We start from the raw sequence: 21,947 nt of genomic DNA, 5'->3' as shown, positions 1-21,947 counted from the left end.
TCTGTATAACCATGAGAGTGCCAAAATATCCCCCTGATCATCCTCCCTCCTTCAATATTTAAGAAGGAAGTGAAGGTTGATTAGCGATGGCCATTTCTCACGCAGGTCTTAATGAGACTTTACATGAAGTGAGTCACATGGAAAATGTCACTACAGACAAGCCTTTAGAAGGCAATAAAGGCATTCCTCAATAAGGAGCAAAGCAGTCAGCGGTCCACTATGTTCCACCTGGGTGTCAGCGACAAGCTCGCAGAGGTTAGGCTGGTAAGCCATCCTCCTGCTACGCCCTGCTCATCCTCCATATTTCCAATGGCATGACCACAGCTTTCAACAGAGCCGGGACACAGCTAATCTTAGTGGAAATGGAGGACCAGAGATTAAAAGACATGAGGCCAGCTGAGGAACTGATGGAAGTCAAAGTGGATGGACAATCTGAAGATCTGAATTCCACCCACAGCGGCAAAGGGCCTCTGATTCACGACAGGGATCCCAAAGGAATCAACAAGAGTCTTAAGGTAACGAGTGAGCACTGTCACTGGGGTTTAATCAACATAAGCCTTTACAGAGAACACAGCGCACAGGCCACAAGCTGAGGTGCGTCATATTGAGGTCTGGAGAAACAGAGAACTTGACAGGTCAGTAAAATAAACAAACCCGCTGTGCATGCTCTGCATAGTCCTCCTGTCTCTATTGCCGCACATGTATCACTGATAATGCAAAGCTGAACTGAAACAGAAATCTATACAGGGTTTTAGCGTTTTTTTTGGGGGGGGAACGAGTCATGATGATGAGGATAAATGCAATTTAGAAATAAAGCTTTTTGTTAAGTACAAATGTTTATCTAGGCCAATGACTTCCATTTTTGTTCTCAGGTAATATAAGACTACCAACTTAATAATGTGGTAAATATCAATATGCTGCATAACACTGACCCCAAGTGGACATGATCATACACACATTTCTATTTCTGCCTGTTGATAAGATCCTGTACAAGTGATGACAAAATGACAGTTTGCAATTAAAGACGTCTCTGTGCAGTATGTTTGCATGCATTACCGATCATTCTCAGTCTGCGTGTCAAGATTTTGTAATATATAGCCTCCACGCCGACATATCCAACCTCCCAGTTCTTAGCTGCTATATTTTACACGCTTGAGAAAAACTGTCTCTGGAAATCACTTACAGTGTCTCTGTGTGTGTCTTGAGGTCACGTTTGAGGATGTGATTGCAGAGCCTCCCTCGGTGCGGAGCTTTGATAAAGTGTGGTTGTGGAGTCACGCCCTGTTTGAGGTGTCCAGACTGTGGATCTACCGCCTCATCTCCCTCCTTCTGGCAGTGCCGGTCTCACTGGCAGCAGGGATCCTCTTCGCTTTGCTCAGCTGCCTTCACATCTGGTAGGACTGTTGTCACACTGAGATGAGATAGACTTACAGGCATGGATGAACTGCTAAATGTTTTTGTGGTAAATAGGATCATTTAGTAGGTAGTTAATTAGTTAGAATGAGTAAATTAGTTGAATGTTTTTCCCCCAATGAGAACAGTTTTAGGAGTGTAGAAGAATGTCTATGTTTTTATCAACAAGATGAGCTCATGTTTTGTCCACTTCCCTGTATCTCTCCAGGTTAATCATGCCCTGTGTGCAGCTCCTTCTCATCAACATGAACTGGGTTCAGACTGTGTGGGGCAGCATGCTGAACATCCTCATCAGCCCCTTATTTACCAGTATTGGAAAGAGCTGTGGTCGAATCACCATTCATCTGGCCGAAGACCGATAGAAAAACACACTGTGTATGAGTAAATGTTTGGTTAAAACAGAGAAAAAGCAAGTGCTAACAAATTGCATACTAATTCCAGATAAATTATAAATCATAATTGAATTATAATTGCCTAATTATTTTGCATTATTTCTCACCTGGCATGATATCTGGCATGCTGTCATATACAGCTCTGGAAAAAATTAAGAGACCACTTCAAAATGATCAGTTTCTCTGGTTTTACTATTTATTGGTATGTGTTTGAGTAAAATTAGATTTTTTGTTTTATTCTATAAACTACTGACAACATTTCTCCCAAATTTCAAATAAAAATATTGTCATTTAGAGCATTTATTTGCAAAAAAATGACAACTGGTCAAAATAACAAAAAAGATGCAGTGTTTTCAGATCTGGAATAATGCAAAGAAAACAAGTTCATATTAATTTTTAAACAACACAATACTAATGTTTTAACTTAGGAAGAGTTCAGAAATCAATATATGGTGGAATAACCTTGATTTACAATCACAGCTTTCATGCGTCTTGGCATGCTCTCCACCAGTCTTTCACAATGCTGTTGGGTGACTTTATGTCACTCCTGGCGCAAAGATTCAAGCAAGTGGGCTTTGTTTGAGGGCTTGTGACCATCCATCTTCCTCTTGATCACATTCCAGAGGTTTTCAATGGGATTCAAGTCTGGAGATTGGGCTGGCCATGACACAGTTTGATCACATAACATAAATCTCATGAAACTGGTTACTGAGCATGTTTCACTTGCGTTGGAAAACGTCTCTGAAGTGTAACAGTTAAAGATTCTTTTGGTCCATTCATTTAAGTTCAAGTTTGATCATTTGTAGTGGTCAGTTGTAGCTTGCTTCAGTCAGATAAGGCAGTGTCAAGTCAGTTTCAGTTTGTGCCCTTAGGTTTGTCAAATAGTAAGACGTGGGCTTTAACATTCCTACCACACTGCTGTCCTCAAATGATGGGAATGAAGGACTGGGTGGTCTCCTCTCCTCCTCGGGGCAAAATGTGATCTTAGTCCACCTCCACTGGGTAAGGAGATGATCGGGTTCAAGGTTGGCTCGCTCTCTCTGTCGTCAAGGAGAATACAAAATCTTAGAGTATTTCCAGGGAATCTCAAAACCTAGCCTGTGTAAAAACAAGACTATTACTAGCTATATTGAATCATGAAATATCAACCCTACATGGCCATAACGGATATTACGGCAAAATTCTCAATAACAGAATAGCAATTAACATTATATGATTTTCCTATTTTTTTTTTTACTGTGCAGCATCTCTCATATAGAATAGTATACCCCTTTTTACCCAATCATGAATTATTTTTCAGCTTTTTAATTAACCATGAATTATGATTATTAAACATTTAACCATGATATTGGCATGTGTGTTTCTTATTAAATCATGAACAGCACATTATACATCTAACATACCTCATGTTCTTATACTCAAGGTTATAGTTTAAGTGCACATATCCAGTAGTTATTATTATAAACACTGGCAGTGCAAAACTGGCAACCACACAAAAGTTAGAAAAGTAATCAGATCCAGCATCAAAAGTAAAAGAATGGAGCTACGACTCATATTTTATATCAGGTTATCAATGCAGAAACATGCTTCTTTAACACTCCCCATATCACAGCAGTAAATATAATCAGGGTCTAAAATTAAGTTTTTTCCTCACGTGCCACTGTGGCAGGTCACTGAACATTTCTACTAGCCACACAACTGTTTTGTCTGCCACTTCTGAAATCTATGTAGAACGCTTTAGAATTGTAAACACTAGGACTGTGTATCAGAAATAACCTGGCGATACGATACGTATCATACAAGGGTTACGATTCAAAATATCGCGATATACTGCGGTACTGTAAAGCAAGACAATATATCGCGATTTTTAAAAAATCTAATTTTAGGAAAGCTGTCATAGTATAAAAAACACACCACCATATGCATAAAATCTGAGCAATCAGAATTGTAGGATCTACATTTGCATTTATCACAGACGGCACATATCTTTGCAAATAAAATAAAGTAAATGCATGTAAACTATTAATTAGAATTCAATACAGAGTTTTTGAGAATTGATAAATACAGTATCACAAAAAAAACAATATTGCAATACTCCATATTTTCTTCTACCCCTAGTAAACACTGAGTCAGTGGTAATAGACAGTAGAAATATGGATCATGTAACCTTAATCCCTGATTATATTTAATTTAGGAATTGCTTTTTAAAAATAATATTTCTTAATATAAGGAATCTGCCATGGTGGCAGGTGGCCTGACATTTTTACCTGCCAAAGCCAACATTTACCCTGTTATTTGGCAGGTGGCAGGTGCTAATTTCATTCCCTGAATATAATATCAAGCACATAGCAGCTCAGCATAGTCGACAGACAACACTGGCTTATAATTAAAAACTAGCCCAACTCAGCTAAACTCATCAAGAGAGATGATATATCCTAGAGCACAGGTTCTAGATTCACCTGGTTCACTTCACACAAGTTTCATCTCAAGGTAGGCTTAGCAAAGTTATCTAGGTACATAGCAACGTTGTTTTAGTTGAACTAGTTTCTAACTGGAGTAGCAGTCGTCTGCTCGTGTTGTTTATCTTCTACCAGGTACTGTCGAACGTCTACCTGGAGGGGGCGGGACTTATTCCCCTTGTCCAATTGGAAGTCTGCATTGCCTTATATATAGCCAATAAGAATCAAGTCTGAGCAAAAGTACTCTGACTGACATATTAAAGTTTAGCAACAGAAAATAATATTGTAAATTAAATAATCTCACAGAGCCAAAAACTCTACTAGGTTACAGAACTACATTAGTATGAATTTAAATAATATAAATGTGAAGTACACTGTGCGATTAGTTTAACTAGGTCAGGGGTCAGCAACCTTTACTATCAAGAGAGCCATTTTAGGCAAAAAAAATAATAATAATAATCTGTCTTTTGAGCATTGTGATGAAGGTAACACAGTTTATAGTCCAAGTATATAGTATATAAGTCTAATGCAGTGAGGGCCAAAGTTCAAATGTACGACGGAGTATTAGGACAACATTGAGGGGAAAAACATCTGAGATTTCCAGAATAAAGTCATAACTTTACGAGAAAAAAGTCATAATTTAATGAGAATAAAGTCATACTACTTTAAAAAAAAGTCTTAATATTAGGAGAATAAAGTCATAACTTTACAAGAAAAAATTAAAATACCATGTAAAATTACTACTACAGTATATATATATATATATATATATATATATATATATATATAATATTATTTATTTTTTCCTCAATGTGGCCCTAATACTCACTATAGACCTACAACAATGAAAAATAAAAATGAAAATGTAAACAAAAAACGGTTATTAATTTCCATTTTTAAAAATCTACAGGGAGCCACTGGAGAGGGGCTGAAGAGACACATGTGGCTCCGGAGCCGCAGGTAGCTGACCCCTGAACTAGGTCTACAAGTCACTCACTGGAGTCTAGTCACCAATTAGGTTATACAATTTATTTACATTATGTAGGACTTTTCAAAGACTGTTACAAAGTACCAGGTCAAAATATCAGTAAATCAACTCAGTACAATATGTTAAAGCAGCAGTGGGTAGAAATGGAGCAAATATGATTAGAAAAAGTTATTTTTTATAAAAATGTCAGTGTATCCTGACTGTAGTGCATGAGACAGGTAATCTGCAAAAAAATCATGTGCCTCTGTGTCCTTCGGTGCTCCTAACCAACAACCAATCAGAGCCGAGTTGGAGCCTGCCGTCTCTGAGCAGCTGTCAATCACTCGCAAACTCTGATCAAACGGACAAACTAAGGAGCGCTGATCAAATATGAATCAATATTCTGTTACTGTAATGCCTATTTCTCAACTCAAATGTTTTCAGAAACATCTTGTAGTGTACTATTTAGCTGTAAAATGAGAAAGTTTGTGACCCGGCAGCCATGTTGAGATCAGTTGAGGAAATACCAAGCACCGCCCACCAGCCGGAGCAAAGTTTCTAATTTTACAGCTGAACAGTACACTACAAGATGTTTCTGAAAACATCTGAGGCGAGAAATAGGCATTACAATTGCAGGACTATTTCTTGGCCGGGCGCAGTTGCTTGCAGTCTTGTCACATGAGAGTGGTATCAATATTCTGATCTAACTCATTTCCCAAAATGGACACTATTGAGGATTTAATGAAAAATGTACCTGTGACAAATTACTGTTATTAAGGTATGTAACAATATTACTTTGAAATGGTAAATAATAAAAATAATTTTCTATGTGTCAAGTAACACAGCGCTGTTCATTAAACTAACCTGAGTTACTGATACCCACTCTTACCATTACATTATGACTCTAAGTATAGGTCTGAGAGCCCAGTGTGTCTGTCTACATCAAATGAAAGACAGGAGCCAGTGCACTCTCAGCTGATTGCATTGACACCCATAGAGGTATGCCCAGTGACTGCCCACCATGACTCTCTGCTGAGCTATTTCTGTCCGTCTGCCTCCATGCCTAACAGGCCTCAACCCTCTCCATACTCCTCTAATTGGGTTGGCTCACTGGATCACATGCACTCGGATCCCATTCCACCCCTCCCACTTAGTCCCTGTCTCTACCACCAGGGAACCGGGGCAAGAAATGCCAATCCCTGCTCCAAACTCTTGCTTCCTGTTCTGCTCTTACACCCCACTGACTGAGATAAATAGCAACAGAGATCTGGGGGGGCTGGAAGACCTTACACCAGTTTTCATAGGCGGCTCCTCCTCTTCCCCCTCTTTTTGGCAGCACCACGCCGTGTGTTTATGCGACCTGCTGATATAGAAAGCTATGACGGATAGCAACAACTGCGCAGCTTAAGGAAGACTGAATCAGAGTTTATTTTTGGGCACTATTGGATTTTATGTAGCTATTTGGCCTTGCTAAAACCAGAAATAACTGGAATAAGAGGCCCAGGACCCAACGTGTGTGAACTCTCTCTATTGTGCACCACTAAGACTGTGAAACATTTAACCACTTTATTGCTATGAAAGAAAACACCTTCATTAGAATATAACAGCGAATTAAATATTTCAATTTTCCACTTCCAATGACTGAATTACATTTTCCTTAATGTTCACTCTTTTATATGGTTTGAGGCATTGCATCTGCAAAGAAACATTAGCATTTGCAAATACATTTACCATGCAATAAAGGCAAATCTCTCCTAATAAACCCTGCAAATTAAACAACAAAATAACACAGGCTCCGTTTTACAATAAATATGTTGAGAAATAAAACAAAACCATTAGAAAAACTCTGATAATTACACTTCTTGGTGCAGCACAGTACTACTTACTACTACTACTACTACTACTACTACTACTACTACTACTTACTTACTACTCTACAGAGTGTTTGTCAACTGTAGGGTTATAGCGACGGAAGAGGCACAGTGGTGGCATAATGTCAACAAATAAGGTGACATACTAACCACCTCACCACCTGACTAAGAGTATCAAGCATGATGAAGGTGATGAGGTGATGCATTCTGCTTCAGTAAAGTGTATTTCAATGTGAATCATATCTAAATTATAGTAATCGTGTGAATCTACATTAACAGCACAGAGGCCTGTAATCCTCATGGTACCATTGAGTACACGTTTTGTCTCTCTTCTTTTGTGCAATTTAGCTTTAAAAACATTTTTTCTTTTCATATTAAGTTCAGTATTAGGATGCAAAACACTGTCCCAACTAAAGCCAGAGCAGGAGGGTGTGTTTGTGCTTGCTGCCTCGCTCCGTGGTGGAAGTTCGTGCCACTGTGTAAACCCTGCCCAGTTAGCCCCACAACCCTATGTGAAATGTGACACAACCCTGGGTTCTCCTTTAAGGCATGCCTTTTCTGTCTGTGTGCATTACATTGTGTGTGTGCCCACTGTCTGTGTGTGTGTGTGTGTGGGCTGGGGGCTGCCTATGTGCGTGCAGGGTGGGGGTAAGGCCTCCATTTTTACCAGGTCGCCTGCAGCAGCTGTCCACTGGCATGCCAGAGGGAGCGTCACAGTTTTGATACAGGGGTTCAGAAGGGAACCGAGGCGGATCCGAGCAGTTTGATCCGAGAAGGTTTACTCTCACCGTCTCCAGCCCGTCCAGGACCTGCAGCCCCACCATGGCGGATCAGTACCAGTACAACACCAACGAGGAGAAGATTGTGAAGGACAGCCACACCAAGGAGATTGATCTAATTAACAGAGATCCCAAGCAGATCAATGAGGACGTGGTGAAGGTTTGTGCAGCATGGAGACAACGCCCTGACACAGAGAGGATTAAGAACATTAAGAACCCCTGTCTTGGCATGTGTGGAATCATAGGGAGAAAATAAATAAAGTGGTTAGTAGGGAAAAAAGACAAGAGAACAGGTTATAACACTGTCTGGAAAATCCTTAAATAGACCAAGAGCTATTCCTGTTGCCTGTGCAGAACCCAAAGTTTATTTTGGGAATGGGGTAGAAGCGTGTGAAACTGATACACTGACTATGCCGCCGTGATTTATTTAGGTTTGACTAATGTTTATCCGGTGATTGTTGCCATGTCATCGCCACAAAATATTATCTGTAAGGACAGGACCAAATATACATTTAGATTATATTTTGTTTGACTGGTATGAGTTCATGTAAACATGGTCAGTGAAGATGGTAAATCACAAGTTATGAGTAGGGCGTATGTTTAGTGTCTGCCTGGCTCAGTTTAGAATGAATCACATGCCTGCTCACGTCTGTTTTAAACTGGAAGCTTTGTTAACATTAATCCCAACAGTGAGGGATAGTGTGCTTTTACATTTCTATTCCATGCAATCATTTTCTGCTAACAATATTGTTTCCTACCTTGCCAATAAAATAAAGTAATACCCCCTGAAATGGTTTCCCTAATTAGTCAGGGAATCTTATCAGACTTACCAGCTTTGGGTGACCATCTATTGTTTCTAAAGAACACTGATTCTTTTTCTGAATTGGACTCCAGCAAAGAGCTGAAGGAGGCCAGGCCTTACAGAGGAAATATAAAACAGTGCATGTCCAGCCATTCATTCAGAGGATGATCTCAGGCTGCTATCTCCACGGGAAACGGACAGCAACTCGTCACTTCCCATAATGATCGTATCCAGGGGTCTGGAAGAAAAGAAAGGGATTTAGATGTGCAGTGTGTCTGCCTTTCATGATGCCATGTCAAGTTAATTAGCATTTTATAGCTGAGTGTCTGCTTAGAATGTGACAACGCTTTTCCAAAGGACCAGGTGACACATACTGAAAACAGATTGGATCATTGCACAGTTGCTCTCATGCATTTTACATATGGTGAACTTCGGTTACTAAGAAATGTGTATGTGCAATACATAATTGGTTACTGTGCATATATTTGACCCTAACTCTCTACAGCTGTCACAAGCTTCATCTTTACATTTAACATTGCATATGCATATTACTCAGGGATGTGTAGTAATGGAAGCCTCTTTTAAATCCCCTATTAGGTGGACTTTGAGGATGTCATTGCAGAGCCTGACGGTACACACAGCCTGGATGGGGTGTGGAAGCTCAGCTACACCACCTTCACCGTGTCCAAGTACTGGTGCTACCGCATCTTGTCTGCTGTCTTCGGTATCCCTGTTGCTTTGCTCTGGGGCTTCCTGTTCGCATGCATCTCCTTCTGCCACATCTGGGCTGTGGTTCCCTGCATCAAGAGCTGTCTGATCGAGTCGCAGTGCATCAGCCGCATCTACTCTCTCTGCATCCAGACCTTCTGCGATCCCTTCTTCGAAGCCCTGGGCAAGATCTTCAGCAGTGTGCGCGTCGCACTGCGCAAAGAAGTTTAAGAACTCACACAGTAGTGTTTGTGGTATGATCGGATGAAGTGCGGTATCTTTTTATACACCCTGAAGCTCAGCCTTTGCATCTTGCTAACTCCCTGATACTCCTCCTTTTCCTGTCTTCATAACATGCTGTTCCACACCCAACCATCCTCAAGCTCTGTCCTGACGTGCCCGGTGTGCCTTTTGCCACCAGAAGCTCTGTGACAGCTGCAGCAGGCTGCGTGGTTCTGTGACAGCTCTGGCACTCCTGGAGGGCTCAGTGTTCCTCGCTGAGAGAGAGAAAAGGACCGCCTGCCATGACGAGGATTTGCCTGCCCTCATTTATTTGTATCACAAAAGCCAAAGACAATAGCTACTCATTCACCACAAATGAAATGAACACCCCAACACTGCCGCACCTGTGGACAATGCTGCCTGTATTACATTTGGCCATTCTGTATGTCGCCGCGTCTGGTATTGTTTAACTTTACTGATTGAATTGGATTTGACAATCACATATGTAAACTCATTTGAAACGCTCTAACAACAAGAAAGATTTGAAAAATGTTTTCTCTCCAAAAATATTTTGTAAGTTGTGATGACTCCACAGTAACTAACAGAGTTTTTGTTGACTTGCAGATGTTAAGATATAAATATGTTTGGAGTCAACGATGCAGATAATCTACTTCCTTTTATCAAAGAGTGATGAGTGGAATATTAAACCTTTTTAAATACTGCACATTTCAGTCAAGAAGTATGTGTAAACAAGTATGGACCTAACTACTGATGGAGTGAAGTAAAAGCCTCTCTATGAGACCCGTTGTCCACAGTGTTATTTTAATTATGTACAGTAGATACCTTTGCTGCTATTGTGCTCCTGCAGCGACGAAAGGCTAATTATACATGGGCTGAAACTAATCTGAAGACACTTGATGAAACTTGTCCTTATAATAAGTATATTGCACCACTGCTTCAGTGTTTGATTGACAGTATATTATGTGTGCTATTTCTATTCATTCAAAGAGGCTTAAGAAACACATTTTTAAGATTCACCAAACATCTCAACCGTGTCTCAGTGATATTTTTGTCAACGTCAGTCAGTGACCCGGGAGCTGTGACCCACTAGAGGCTGCTGTTGTGTCTTTCATGTGCTTCTCTTTCCTGTCTGAGATCCTTTACTGATGATTCAGTGTCACCACACCCGTCTTTGTTCATAACCGCAGTGTGTTTCTTTCTGGCCGACGCATTTGTCCTTTATTGTGCTAGAAAATGCACAGTTATATTTATATGAGCAGAAAGCGTTGCTCTGATGATTAATGAACTGTATTAACCAGTGTAATTAAGAAACAAGAGTGATTTATTTGCATAAACCTACAAAAATACAACCAAAATACAACAACACATTTTCCACAAATACAGATCTCATGATTTTATTTATGTATTTATCTATTTTTTTGCCCTCTGAAAATTATTAATGAAACTAAACACACTTATTGGCATCTTTGAGAATAGAAAAATGACTCATAATATTTCAATTCAGAGCAAAGGTTGTTGACGCACTATGTTAAGTCTTCAGTGTAAATTGTTACCTTTAAAAGATTTATGTTTTTGTAGAATTTCCCCTTATATAATATTTACCACCGGTGCATGATTATCTTATGGAAGGTCTTTGGGGAAGCAAACTCCCCCTAAATATAATCATAAATATTACTTAAAATGTTGGTTAATTAATTAATCCTGTAATCCACATGGTAATAAAATGAAAGCAACATGTGTGCAGTGTAATGCAGTTGAATATTCCTGCAATAACTAACCTGCATAAAGCTTGTAATGATAGTTCTCTAGTAAGCTTCTCTTACATTATATCCTAAGTCCAGTGTAATGTGTGAGAGAGACAAAATATCAGGATGAGTTGAATAACAGAGTTGCTTTTGCTTTCAGGTCCTCCTCATTTTTGGCAGATATAATTGATGTACTGTAATTATAATAACAAAGGTTCATATCTGGCTTTCATACTTGAAACTTTTACAATGACTATAAACACATCTGACTAAACAACAACCCTTAGACTTAATTGGCATTGCAACAAGGAATGCTAAAGGGAACTCATGGCCAGTTAACCTTTATTGTCACTTCCAGCGGGATATTGCACCATCTCACGCAACAATTGTTGCCCCAAGATATCTCCAGAAACATGAGTCATTTTAGTTCACTCCAGCGGTCTGCACAGTGTCCAAATCTCAGCCCAATAATGCATTTTGGGGCTGAGGCTGAACAGGAAGTACAAAGTTTCAGTGTGCTGCCAAAAGTTTGCAGGAACTCAGTGAGGTTATTGATTCAGCGTCGACACACATCCCTCTGGAATGTTTCCAGCAACCTTGCCGAGGATTTCAGGAGGCAATAGGAGCTCTAATGAGCATCAGCTAGGTGTAAATAATAAAGCCGTCAGTGCTGCTTTCGCTCTTTATTTATTTTAATCTTTACCAGTGACAGCCATGACACCTCACATCTAACAATATCTCAAGTAACAGTTTACATGTATGCAAGCCATTGCAAATGTAACAAAGTGAGCAACGTTGTACACAATATTTATAACAAGGGGAGCAATTTCATCATAACACAGACAAACAGGATCCACAAGCTTTGCTGGTGACAACAGCTGAATCAATAGTGTCGTTAGCCAAGGTTGACAGCGCTTAAAAATATTCTCTTTTGCTTTACTTTCACTGCAAACATGTAAATATATACTGTACATGTCAAACAAGAATAATGTGAAAACAAACACACAAAAAGATTCAAGTGATTGCTCAGCTTGGATTTGTACGTGTTTATGAATAAAATATCGCACCCTTAACAATATTCTGTACATTTTTCTATTTTACAATTTCATTTCCACTTTACACTGTAAAGTACTGTAAATAAAAGAATTAAGACTTTTGTTGTTTTTTTCCCCTTCAGGGCTTGAACAGGAAGCCTCAGGGCGAGAGGTATCTGAAGGAGTTGGATTAGTGGATGTGGTGAAAGGCGGGGTGGGCAGCTGGAGGGTGGGCAGCTGGAGGGTGGCTGCTCATGTGGTGGAAGTCTGTGTGATGCTCCTCTGACTGCTGGTGCTCTTAATGGCAAAGGTTGAGGAGTTGCTCTTGTGACTGGAGTCGAAGTCACGCTCACAGCGGCACTGGGATGACTTAAGGTAGCGAGCGGAACAGCACAGGAAGTTCTGCCTTAGGTCCTGGAACAGATGCCCAGCGAAGCACATGTAGATCCAGGGGTTACAGCAGCTGTTGAGGCTGGCCAGCAGCATGGAGATGATGAAGGGCAGGGCTGCAGGAGATGAACCAGAGAGAGTGAAGGTTACTGTGGCGTGACAACAGAAATGAACCAGCAGCTTGTTTTCTCTGTGAAAGGTTTGATTCAAATTAGGGGTGTGGCGATATACTGGTATTGACATTAACCGTGATATTAAAAAAAAAAATGTAATATTCATATAATGTTAATAATACACATGTGATAATATTGTGTAAAAAATCCTGCTACTCTTAAATCATACTTTTGTATGGTTATGGTTACAGACTCTCTCTCCACCTCCCTACACATTTTTAGTGTAATTCATTTGCCAAAAAAGAGACAAAATGCGAAATAAACTAAGGTGAATATGAAATTGACTGATGGCATTATTATGAATTAGTTTTTTTTCAAAATTTCAATCAATATCTTGATAATATCATTATCATGAATTCTTTTGGCCACGATAATCGTATAAGCTGGTGAAAATCTGACATTGTGACAGCCCTAATTCAAATATGTAAAAGTGTTAGCTGGTTGAAAGTTAATCCAACATAATTCACGAGTTGTGCTCAAACATTTTGTTTTATGATTTACAACTTTATATAAATTCATGCTTTTTTTAGCCATGCTAGTGACGTGGTTGTAGGGATGACAATGTTGATTTACAGTCAGTCTACCACTGTGGTCCAGACTCCAAAAACTCTAACTATTAAATGAATTGCCATGAATTTTGGAACAGATAGTCATGGTCCCCAGAGGATGATCTCAGTGGCGATCACCTGACTTTTCATCAAGCGCCACCATGAGGTCGACATTTGTAGTTTTGAGCGAAATGTCACGACAACTATTGAGTGGATTGCTTTGAAACAGAAATTCATGTCCACCGTTAGGATGAATTTGAACAACTTTCGCAATTGAGGAAGGAAAGTGTTTCATAATACTTGCAGCTCAAGAGTGAGAAATAAACACAAAAGAATTTAAAAGGGCGACCTGTTCAAACAAGCAAGAAAGCACTGAATTTCTAAAACAAAGCAAATTCATGCAAAAAGACTTCAAGGTTAGACCAGGAGAGGCAGAAATGTTCCTCACACAACATTGGTGTGATAGCCAACCTGCAGCGGCACAGCGGATGACATTTACGCCACGTCAACTCCAATATCCAACTGACGTTTGGGCAAATGAGGTTCGGATTCATGTAATTGGCTCGCATCCCGTATTTAACCTCTTCTGACTGATTGCTAATCAGTCTGTGGACCTGCTATACTCGGGTTGTCGTTAATGATAGTCCCTGAGCTCGCATGAAATTCTTCAGTATAAATTATCTCTGTAAATCACAAAGGTCTCACGCATGATCAACACCAATTGATCATCAGCCATTAAGGGTTTGATTTATGAGACTAAAACATGAGTTTAACTGAGTGCAGATTATTCAATTACCCTTCTACTATTGTGTCATGGGTTTTATAATCCACCTTTGGGTAAGCGCTGCGTTGTAATCTTTCAGATGTGTGTCAGATGAAAATGGCAGAAAAATGTAGAAATTATATTTTAACCTGAAAAGAAAATGCAAAGCTATAAAACATTCTGCAAACTGCAAGCAGGAAATGTGTTAATTTACCAGCTGATATGACACAATTGTACAACAAACCTTGTGAGCTATGCATCAACCTGCTCTAATATGCAGTAGACTATGCTGCTGCTGCTGACATGAATGGAGGAATACGCTTCATTGGAGACAGTGAAACAGACCAACTGGTGGTTATCAAGCATTCTTATCAGGATGGATGAGAGAAGAGCCTGGATCTAATTTGAATAATAAGGGGAACTATCAAGAGAAAGTCTTAACTGAATTAGCTCACGGTGTTTTTCCAAGAGAAAGATGAATCACACAGCAAATGAAAAGGCAGAATTATCATCCCCATGGGTGGTACATCTGTCTGACTGTCATGGCTGATACTGGGTAGCCCCAAAAGACTCTTCAGCAAGTCATTAATGAGAACACTTAGTGCTGATTCTTGTTCCCTGAAGGTAAACAAGAAGCGCACTAATCTCATTTTCATTTTTACATTAAGTGATACTTTGCTTTGAGACGTCTTTCTGTACGCATGACAGCGCCTTGCTTTTCTCACTGCTTGTAAAAACACTAAACTGTATAAGAAACTGACTTAGAGAGAAAACACTTGGAGATTGAACACTGGGCATTGTGTCCATCACATCAATACCGCATAGAGTGAGTCAGCATCCAAGGGCACCAGGCTCAGCGGGGGGAGATGTTTGTGTTTTCACTGATTTTTTGGGAGCTTGTGTTAGAGTCTGAGCCAGGGTTTAACCTTAAGGTGTTTTTGTCCTTTACATAATGAAATCTGTCTGGCTGTTCAATGTGGAATGATAGACACCACTGATGTCACAAAGCATAGAGGAATGGGACATTGACATTTCCAAAAATCATACTGATAAGCCTAATGGGGTGCTAAAAATCGTAAACGTTTTACTGTGAAAGGTCCCGGCTCCCTGACAGTAAATCAGCAGTTTTGGTGGAACTTTGAAGGTTGAAGCTCTTTGTTCATGCATCTAAAAAAACCTGCATTGATTGGCTCAATGCGGACATTGTATCTAAGGCTCAACATTCCTTACAGTGAGTATGGTCACACTGGTCCAATTTTGGCTAAAGGAATAGTTTAACAGTTTGGGGAAATACGCTTATTCGCTTTCTTGATGAGATTAAGATAAGAAGATTGATACTACTCTCACATCTGTACAGTAAATATAATGCTACAGCGAGCAATTAATTACCTTAGCTTAGCATAAAATAAACAAAACTATAATCTTATTTTCACAATTAACACTTGAAATGATGGGGGCACTTGCAAATGACAAGGTAGTACAAAATGTACACCATAGTCTGGCGTTTAATTTTTACCTCTTTACTTAAAGAAACAGTGTGTAGCATTTCGGAGGACCTATTAGCAGAAAAGGAATATAATTTACATAACTATGTTTTCATGAGTGTATAATCACCTTAAAATTAGATATAAAAGTCCACCATGTTGCACCACCATGTTTCTAAAGTAGCCCAGAACAGACAAACCAAACACTAGCTCTAGAGAGAGCATTTCACGTTTTTACGTTACTGTACCTGAAGACCATCGTAGGTCACCAACACACTTGGAAAGGTAGGGGTGAGCAGAGGGGGATTCAGTTGGTTGCAATCTGCTACCGCACCACTAGATGCCACTAAATCCGACAAACTGGACCTTTAAGATTTCATGAAACTTTTTTCTTTTTACAAAATGAACTAAAACACAGCAAGGCATTGAAACAGCTGGCCTGACTGTTTAAAGGTAACAAAATCCACCTGCCAGCTAAAGCACACTAAAAAACAAGAATTTTCCATTTTACATGGAGTTACGTGCTGGACTGTTTCTTGACCAGATAACTAGAAATAGTCGTCACAAAGCAAGAAGATCTATGGACAGAGCCAGGCTTGCTTCCTGTCTAACTCTACAGTAAAGCGAATAAGCATATTTTCCAAAATGTCACACTCTGAACTTTAAAATTATGCATTGTTTTGCTGATCATCTCAAGTGATCAAGTGAAGTCATTCATAAGACGATTACCTTGGTAATGAGGGACCAGATGGAGAAAGTGTGGGAGTGTGCATATAAACTGCTGCTTGTATCTCCTGTTTCTGCCGAGAGTGGCCTTTTAAAGACAGACATCAACCTTTAAGTATAGTAGTAAACCTCCACTTACGTTGAAACGACAGCTTGTTTGATGGAGAAAACTGAACAAAAAGGCGTCTTTAACAGGTCAATCTCAGAGGAAACCGCGGTAATAATGTTCCATAATGGCATCAATCACTCGCAGATTGCTGAGTCACTTTCTTTTTGCTGAGACTTTTATTCTGCACCATGGAAAAATGACCATGACTTGAATTCTCTCATGATTATTTGTGTCACACAAGTTTCATATAACATAATTATGGATATATCCCATGGTAGGATAATAAAGGTGATTATATGGAATGGGTGATCTTTGTTTGAGATCAGCTGCTATAAAAATGTTTGCTATAATTCTGCAGGTTAAGCAATAATCATACATTAATACTACTATGTATGCTAATCTTTCACTACAACACAAACTGATTTAAAGGTGCAGACCCTGATTCAGTCGCCACACAACTAAAATTCAAAACACATTATTACAACCTGGTGTCTCTTCCTAATTAACTACTACAATTAACAACAATTAACTACAAAATCGTACTCAATAAACTGATGTTTTCTCAAACTGGATCGTTTACATCATGAATGTCTGAAAGACATGTTTACAATGTAGAGGTTCTTCCCTTAACATAGTCAGCAAAGTGAGCCGAGACCACACAGCTTAGAACAGAAAGCCCTAATGGACACCTTATCTGCGCACACACACACACACAGGTGACACTCCAGCCTATCTTTTGTACACAAACTCTGGCACGTGTCACTGCCAATGCTGGCCTTTCTGAACACTGTTCACGTGGAGGACAGCCATCAGGCATCCGCCTCCTCCCTGCACTGAGCCACGCTCTGCAAAAGAAAATGAATTAATCACTTTCTTTTTTTTTTTTTCATTCAAGGGCTGTTGCACTTTTGTTGCTCTTTTTCTTGCTACATCCCTGTGAGGTGCAGCATCAGAGACAATTATAGCAAATATACCTCCTGAGTGTTGGAGAACTGGATGACAGCTAAGTGTATTGTGCAACTGTTCCAACTCTTGTGTAAATAGCTGGTGTGAACAATGCAGCTTGAGGAGGATGACAACATCACACAAGCAGTCAGCTGGAACCTGGTACACAAACCTACAGAAGCAGAAACAAAAGACCCCAAGACCTGAAAACACCAAAGTCTGTTTACTCTCTACTCATCAAGAAACTTCCTGACATTATTTCTTATTTTTAGCTTGTGTATAGGCTCCAGTTTGTTTCATCTTAGTCTGCTTATGTAGGGAATGTTTCTCTTTTCACTTTTTGTCTGAGGAAATACTAGAACAGTAAAGTTATAAGGGATGGAAACTGCTTGGAAAAACAAGATTTGTATTGTCTTTGAAGAGATGTAGACATATTATTCTGCAGTCTTCATAATAATAGCTCTAATTAGATTTACTCTTCGCTTTTCCAGTACACACAAATGCCCTTACATCATAATAAACTAATTATAGCATATTTCACATTAAACACATCTTTACTTTTCACAAGGCTATTGCTTATGGAAGGAGCACATTTGAGTTTGCATTTTAAATCTTCTATGGGTGTGGCCATGTCCACATGCGGATCGATGGATATAGGGATCACATACATACATACAATAGATGGCTGCTTAGTGGCCTATTGTGGTTAAATGTCAACGACGCACTCCAACGTGCCCCACAGGCACAAATAAGAGCTGCTTGGCGCGTGGCAGCGCACACTAATTTGATTAATGATTAGCAGACAACTCGAGGAGGGTCAGAGGGAACCTGGAACATTATTGTGTGTAGCTTTTGCACATTAAAGGTCACTAATTATCACTTCAAATGTTTTCTTATACCTTATACAACGGGTTCATTGTTAAATATAAATATAAAAATAGTATTAATATTAAGAATTTGACATATTAAAAAAACTAAAAATAGGTTATTCCTGTTCTGCATTCCTAATGTAATCAATAGCCTCAGAAATCATTAACAACTAAGATTAACTTGTTTAGTGTGTAAAACCTGTCAGTCAAATTGGAAATGACATGTTCGAATACTGTGTTTCAAATTGAAAAAAACACAAGTTTTTGTTTCGTCCTATAGGGTGAAACCTCCTGCACTGATCTTTCAGAGCTTTATCTCAGTCACTGTGATCCGCACCGCACCCTGGATGCTTTATTAACCCTGACACTAAAATAGCAGAACAAGCTCTCTTATATGAGTCAGCCATATAACCCCATCAGCGCCTGACCTGAATGAGGAAAACAGACTAAATCCATCTAAAGATTGTGTTTTTTCTTGTCACTATTTGCTCCAGCTGGATAAGTATAAGGGCTGGCACACACCCCTACTGTCTCCCTCTCTCTCTCCCTCTGATACCTGATTGTTTGCACACCGGCAATTTGCACTATCTGTTTATATCTTGTTTATTTTTGTTTATAGCTTATTTTGTATATTGTATATTGGTAGAAATTCAATTTTTTTATTCTTATTTTATTCTAACGTTTTATTTTATCTATTCTTTTGTTATTATACTGTTTGACTTGCACCAACCAAACCAAAGCAACTTCCTAGTGTATACCTCTTACACCTGGCAACAAACACCATTCTGATTCTGATTCTGATTCTGATTCTGATTCTGATTCTGATTCGAATTGTGACACTTGTGTGCGTAAAGATCACTGATGCGCGCGCAGCACAAGAGAGATGCGGCAGTTACACAAATTCCACTGGGCAATAAATTGTTTGCAAAATGTGCAAACTGATGTAAAAAAAAAAAAGAAGATGAGCAGTGTGTAGGTTAAGTGTTTTTTAAAAATGTTCCAGGTGCGTAATGACATTATGGCCACATTATAGCCTTTACAGAACAATAAATTGCTATAGGGCCAAAAAACATTTCTGATCTTCTGCTATGTTATGAACCATCCAGACCTCTCAGGTCATCTGGATCAGATCTGCTTAGTGTCCCCAGAGACAGAACTAAACATGCAGCGTTCAGTTTTTATGCACCAAATATCTGGAACAAGCTCCCAGAAACCTGCAGGACCAACTCCAACTCTGAGTTTTTAAAAAAAATCAAAGCTTAAAACTTTCCTGTTTGCTGCTGCCTTTTATTAAATCAAATAATTATCTTATATACTGCACTAGGGCTTTAACTCTTATGTGTTATACTCTATTTCAGCTTCTATCCTAGCTTTTATTTTTAGCTTGTTTTTATAACTGTTTTAATTATGTCTTAATGTTCTTTTGCACTTTTTATCGCAATGTTCTTGAATGTTTATATAAAGCACTTTGAGTTGCCCTGTTGCTGAAATGTGCTCTACAAATAAAGCTGCCTTGCCTTGCACATTATAGCCTTTACGCACAAGATATCCAACTTTAAAAATCCAACTTACCCTCACGAGGCGCTGCTGGATCCCACGCGGACCACATCTGCACAGAGAAAAAGGGTGTCCAGCACACGATGTAAGCCAGGACGATCACAAAAGTCATTTTCACCGTGGTGATCTTCGCCTTGGAGATGAGCTTGACGCTGCTCACGCGTGACAACGTGTTGCATTTGGAGGCTTTTGGCGTCAAGCTGATGCACTGCTCTCGCCTGGTTTTCAGCCTAAAGTTTTGCCATATTTTGAAGCTGATCAAGCCGTAGCAGATGCTCAATATCGCCACTGGGATGATATATATTGTGAGGCTGATCCATGTGATGTAAGCTTTGGCTCCCCAAGGCTGCACGAAGTCTCCCCAGCAGTCATACACTCCTGATCCTGCAGAGCCCACCTCGATGAGGGAGAAAATGAACATCTGGGGGATACTGAAGATCAAGCTCAACACCCAGGTGGAGATGACATAGAAACGGTCTTTTCTCCTGTGCAAAGAGCGCAGAGGCTGACAGATAGCCAAACACCTGTCCACAGACATCAGAACTAACATGTAAGTGGATGCAAACATCCCGACGACCTGCAGGTATTTCACCAACCTGCACAGGATGTCAGGTCCTTGGAAGCGAAATGTGATGTCCCAGATGAGTTGAGGGAGAACTTGAAATATGGCCACGACTAGATCTGCGATGCTCAGGTGCTTCATGAAGTAATACATGCGAGACTGGCTGTGTTTGGTGGTGTGGATGGCCAGCAGGACGCACAGGTTGCCAGCCAGAGCCAGGAACAGCACCAGGGCGAGCACAGCCATCTCCACTTTAGCCACCTCTTCATTCCTCTTCAGAGGGTTCGTCTTGTTCGACCAAGCACCGGTTCCATTAAGGAGACTTGAGTTCCGAAGGGAGTCGTTCAATTGCCACAAAAAGAAGTCACTTTCATTTGAGATACTCTCCATTGTGTGCCGCAGTCTTGTCTCTCCTCTCCTCTCTGCAGATGCGTCAGGGTTGTTGTGCAGTCATGCAAATGGCTGGAACAGTTTAAGTGACAAAGTCTTCCTTCAGGTGTCAAGACGAAGGGTGAGGTATGATGAGGCTCAAACACATGTTTCTTTAAGTGATAAATAAGGATGGGTTGAATATCAGTCTCCCATGCTTTCTAAAAAAAAAAAAAAAACTGAAGAAAATATTTCCACTTATAATATGAAATATTTGCCAAAATAAAAGTAAACTTAAGGTACAGAAATCTACAACTAGGGTCTAAAATATGTGAGTATAGTACACCTCACTGGTCATAAAAATTCTCCAAAACAAAAATTCAAAGAATTAGACTGCTTATGTTCAAGCAAAAAAAACATATATTTACTTTAAAAATAAAAATTAAACTCTGGAATTAAAATATTAAGAGGAAAAAAAAATGCAGCAGAAAGTGAAAAGCTCCAACATCATCTGTGGTAAGAGTCGGAATGGGCAGCAGCTCAGCTCTCCAGCCTCTGTTATATGTGTCCCCGGTTCAGTGAGGACAGTAAGTAGTCTTCTTACCCATCACAGCCACAAGGTAGCGATGTGAGCCACTCATCTGGACCCTCCCAGTCCTGCTCTGCACCTCTTTACAGTATGAACCCCCCACATAGGCTCTGAATCAGGGACCTCCTGTTGTCAGATACTGTGACTTAGTGTGGAATTATAAAGCTGCACAGTGAAGCCTGCAGGATGAAAAAAGCATCCTTGTCATTATAAGATATATTCATATTGTGCTAAAGTCTGCATGGGGAGCAAATGAGACTAAACATAAGTCCTCTATAATCTGACCTCAGGGTTTGATAAGTAAACATCTTTTTAATAAACAAATGCTCATTCATAACCTTCAACTGAGAGGCAAAATTAGAATTGAAATATTAAAGATCGCAGGTCAATATCATTATTAAAATGAATTTGTGAGGGGAAGTGCTTGAAAAACACATGCAAACACCGTTT

General features: G+C 39.7%; 3 protein-coding genes across 3 annotated transcripts; 2 read left to right on the top strand and 1 right to left on the bottom strand.

Annotated features, from left to right (window-relative positions):
- The first annotated feature begins 314 nt into the window (after positions 1–314).
- On the top strand, positions 315–1,983 carry LOC119494492 (caveolin-2-like). Its single transcript, XM_037780410.1, has 3 exons — positions 315–515; positions 1,207–1,394; positions 1,622–1,983. Exons 1-3 carry the CDS (start codon positions 315–317, stop codon positions 1,773–1,775), a joined length of 543 nt encoding a protein of 180 aa, XP_037636338.1. The 3' UTR covers positions 1,776–1,983.
- A 5,784-nt stretch (positions 1,984–7,767) lies between these two features.
- cav3 (caveolin 3) lies at positions 7,768–10,567 on the top strand. The gene is made up of 2 exons (XM_037774462.1): positions 7,768–8,041; positions 9,281–10,567. The coding sequence occupies exons 1-2, from the start codon at positions 7,925–7,927 to the stop codon at positions 9,620–9,622; spliced, it is 459 nt and encodes a 152-aa protein (XP_037630390.1). The 5' UTR covers positions 7,768–7,924; the 3' UTR covers positions 9,623–10,567.
- A 1,480-nt stretch (positions 10,568–12,047) lies between these two features.
- On the bottom strand, positions 12,048–21,599 carry oxtr (oxytocin receptor). Its single transcript, XM_037774450.1, has 2 exons — positions 19,993–21,599; positions 12,048–12,919 (listed from the first exon to the last, which is right to left on the bottom strand). The coding sequence occupies exons 1-2, from the start codon at positions 20,927–20,929 to the stop codon at positions 12,666–12,668; spliced, it is 1,191 nt and encodes a 396-aa protein (XP_037630378.1). The 5' UTR covers positions 20,930–21,599; the 3' UTR covers positions 12,048–12,665.
- Between the last annotated feature and the right edge of the window lie 348 nt (positions 21,600–21,947).

This window comes from Sebastes umbrosus, chromosome 1 (genome assembly GCF_015220745.1).
Source record: "Sebastes umbrosus isolate fSebUmb1 chromosome 1, fSebUmb1.pri, whole genome shotgun sequence".
NCBI classification, from domain to species: domain Eukaryota; kingdom Metazoa; phylum Chordata; class Actinopteri; order Perciformes; family Sebastidae; genus Sebastes; species Sebastes umbrosus.
The sequence above is the reverse complement of the archived record's forward strand: the minus strand, read 5'-3'. Positions and strand labels throughout refer to the sequence as shown.

Excerpts from the sequence above, each read along its gene's own strand:
- LOC119494492 (XM_037780410.1), top strand. The coding sequence starts at position 315 with ATGACCACAGCTTTCAACAGAGCCGGGACACAGCTAATCTTAGTGGAA. Across the intron at positions 516-1,206 it reads GAATCAACAAGAGTCTTAAG|GTCACGTTTGAGGATGTGAT; the intron begins GTAACGAGTGAG and ends GTGTGTCTTGAG. Across the intron at positions 1,395-1,621 it reads CTCAGCTGCCTTCACATCTG|GTTAATCATGCCCTGTGTGC; the intron begins GTAGGACTGTTG and ends GTATCTCTCCAG.
- cav3 (XM_037774462.1), top strand. The coding sequence starts at position 7,925 with ATGGCGGATCAGTACCAGTACAACACCAACGAGGAGAAGATTGTGAAG. Across the intron at positions 8,042-9,280 it reads TCAATGAGGACGTGGTGAAG|GTGGACTTTGAGGATGTCAT; the intron begins GTTTGTGCAGCA and ends ATCCCCTATTAG.
- oxtr (XM_037774450.1), bottom strand. The coding sequence starts at position 20,929 with ATGGAGAGTATCTCAAATGAAAGTGACTTCTTTTTGTGGCAATTGAAC. Across the intron at positions 12,920-19,992 it reads TCCAGCAGCGCCTCGTGAGG|CCCTGCCCTTCATCATCTCC; the intron begins GTAAGTTGGATT and ends CATCTCCTGCAG.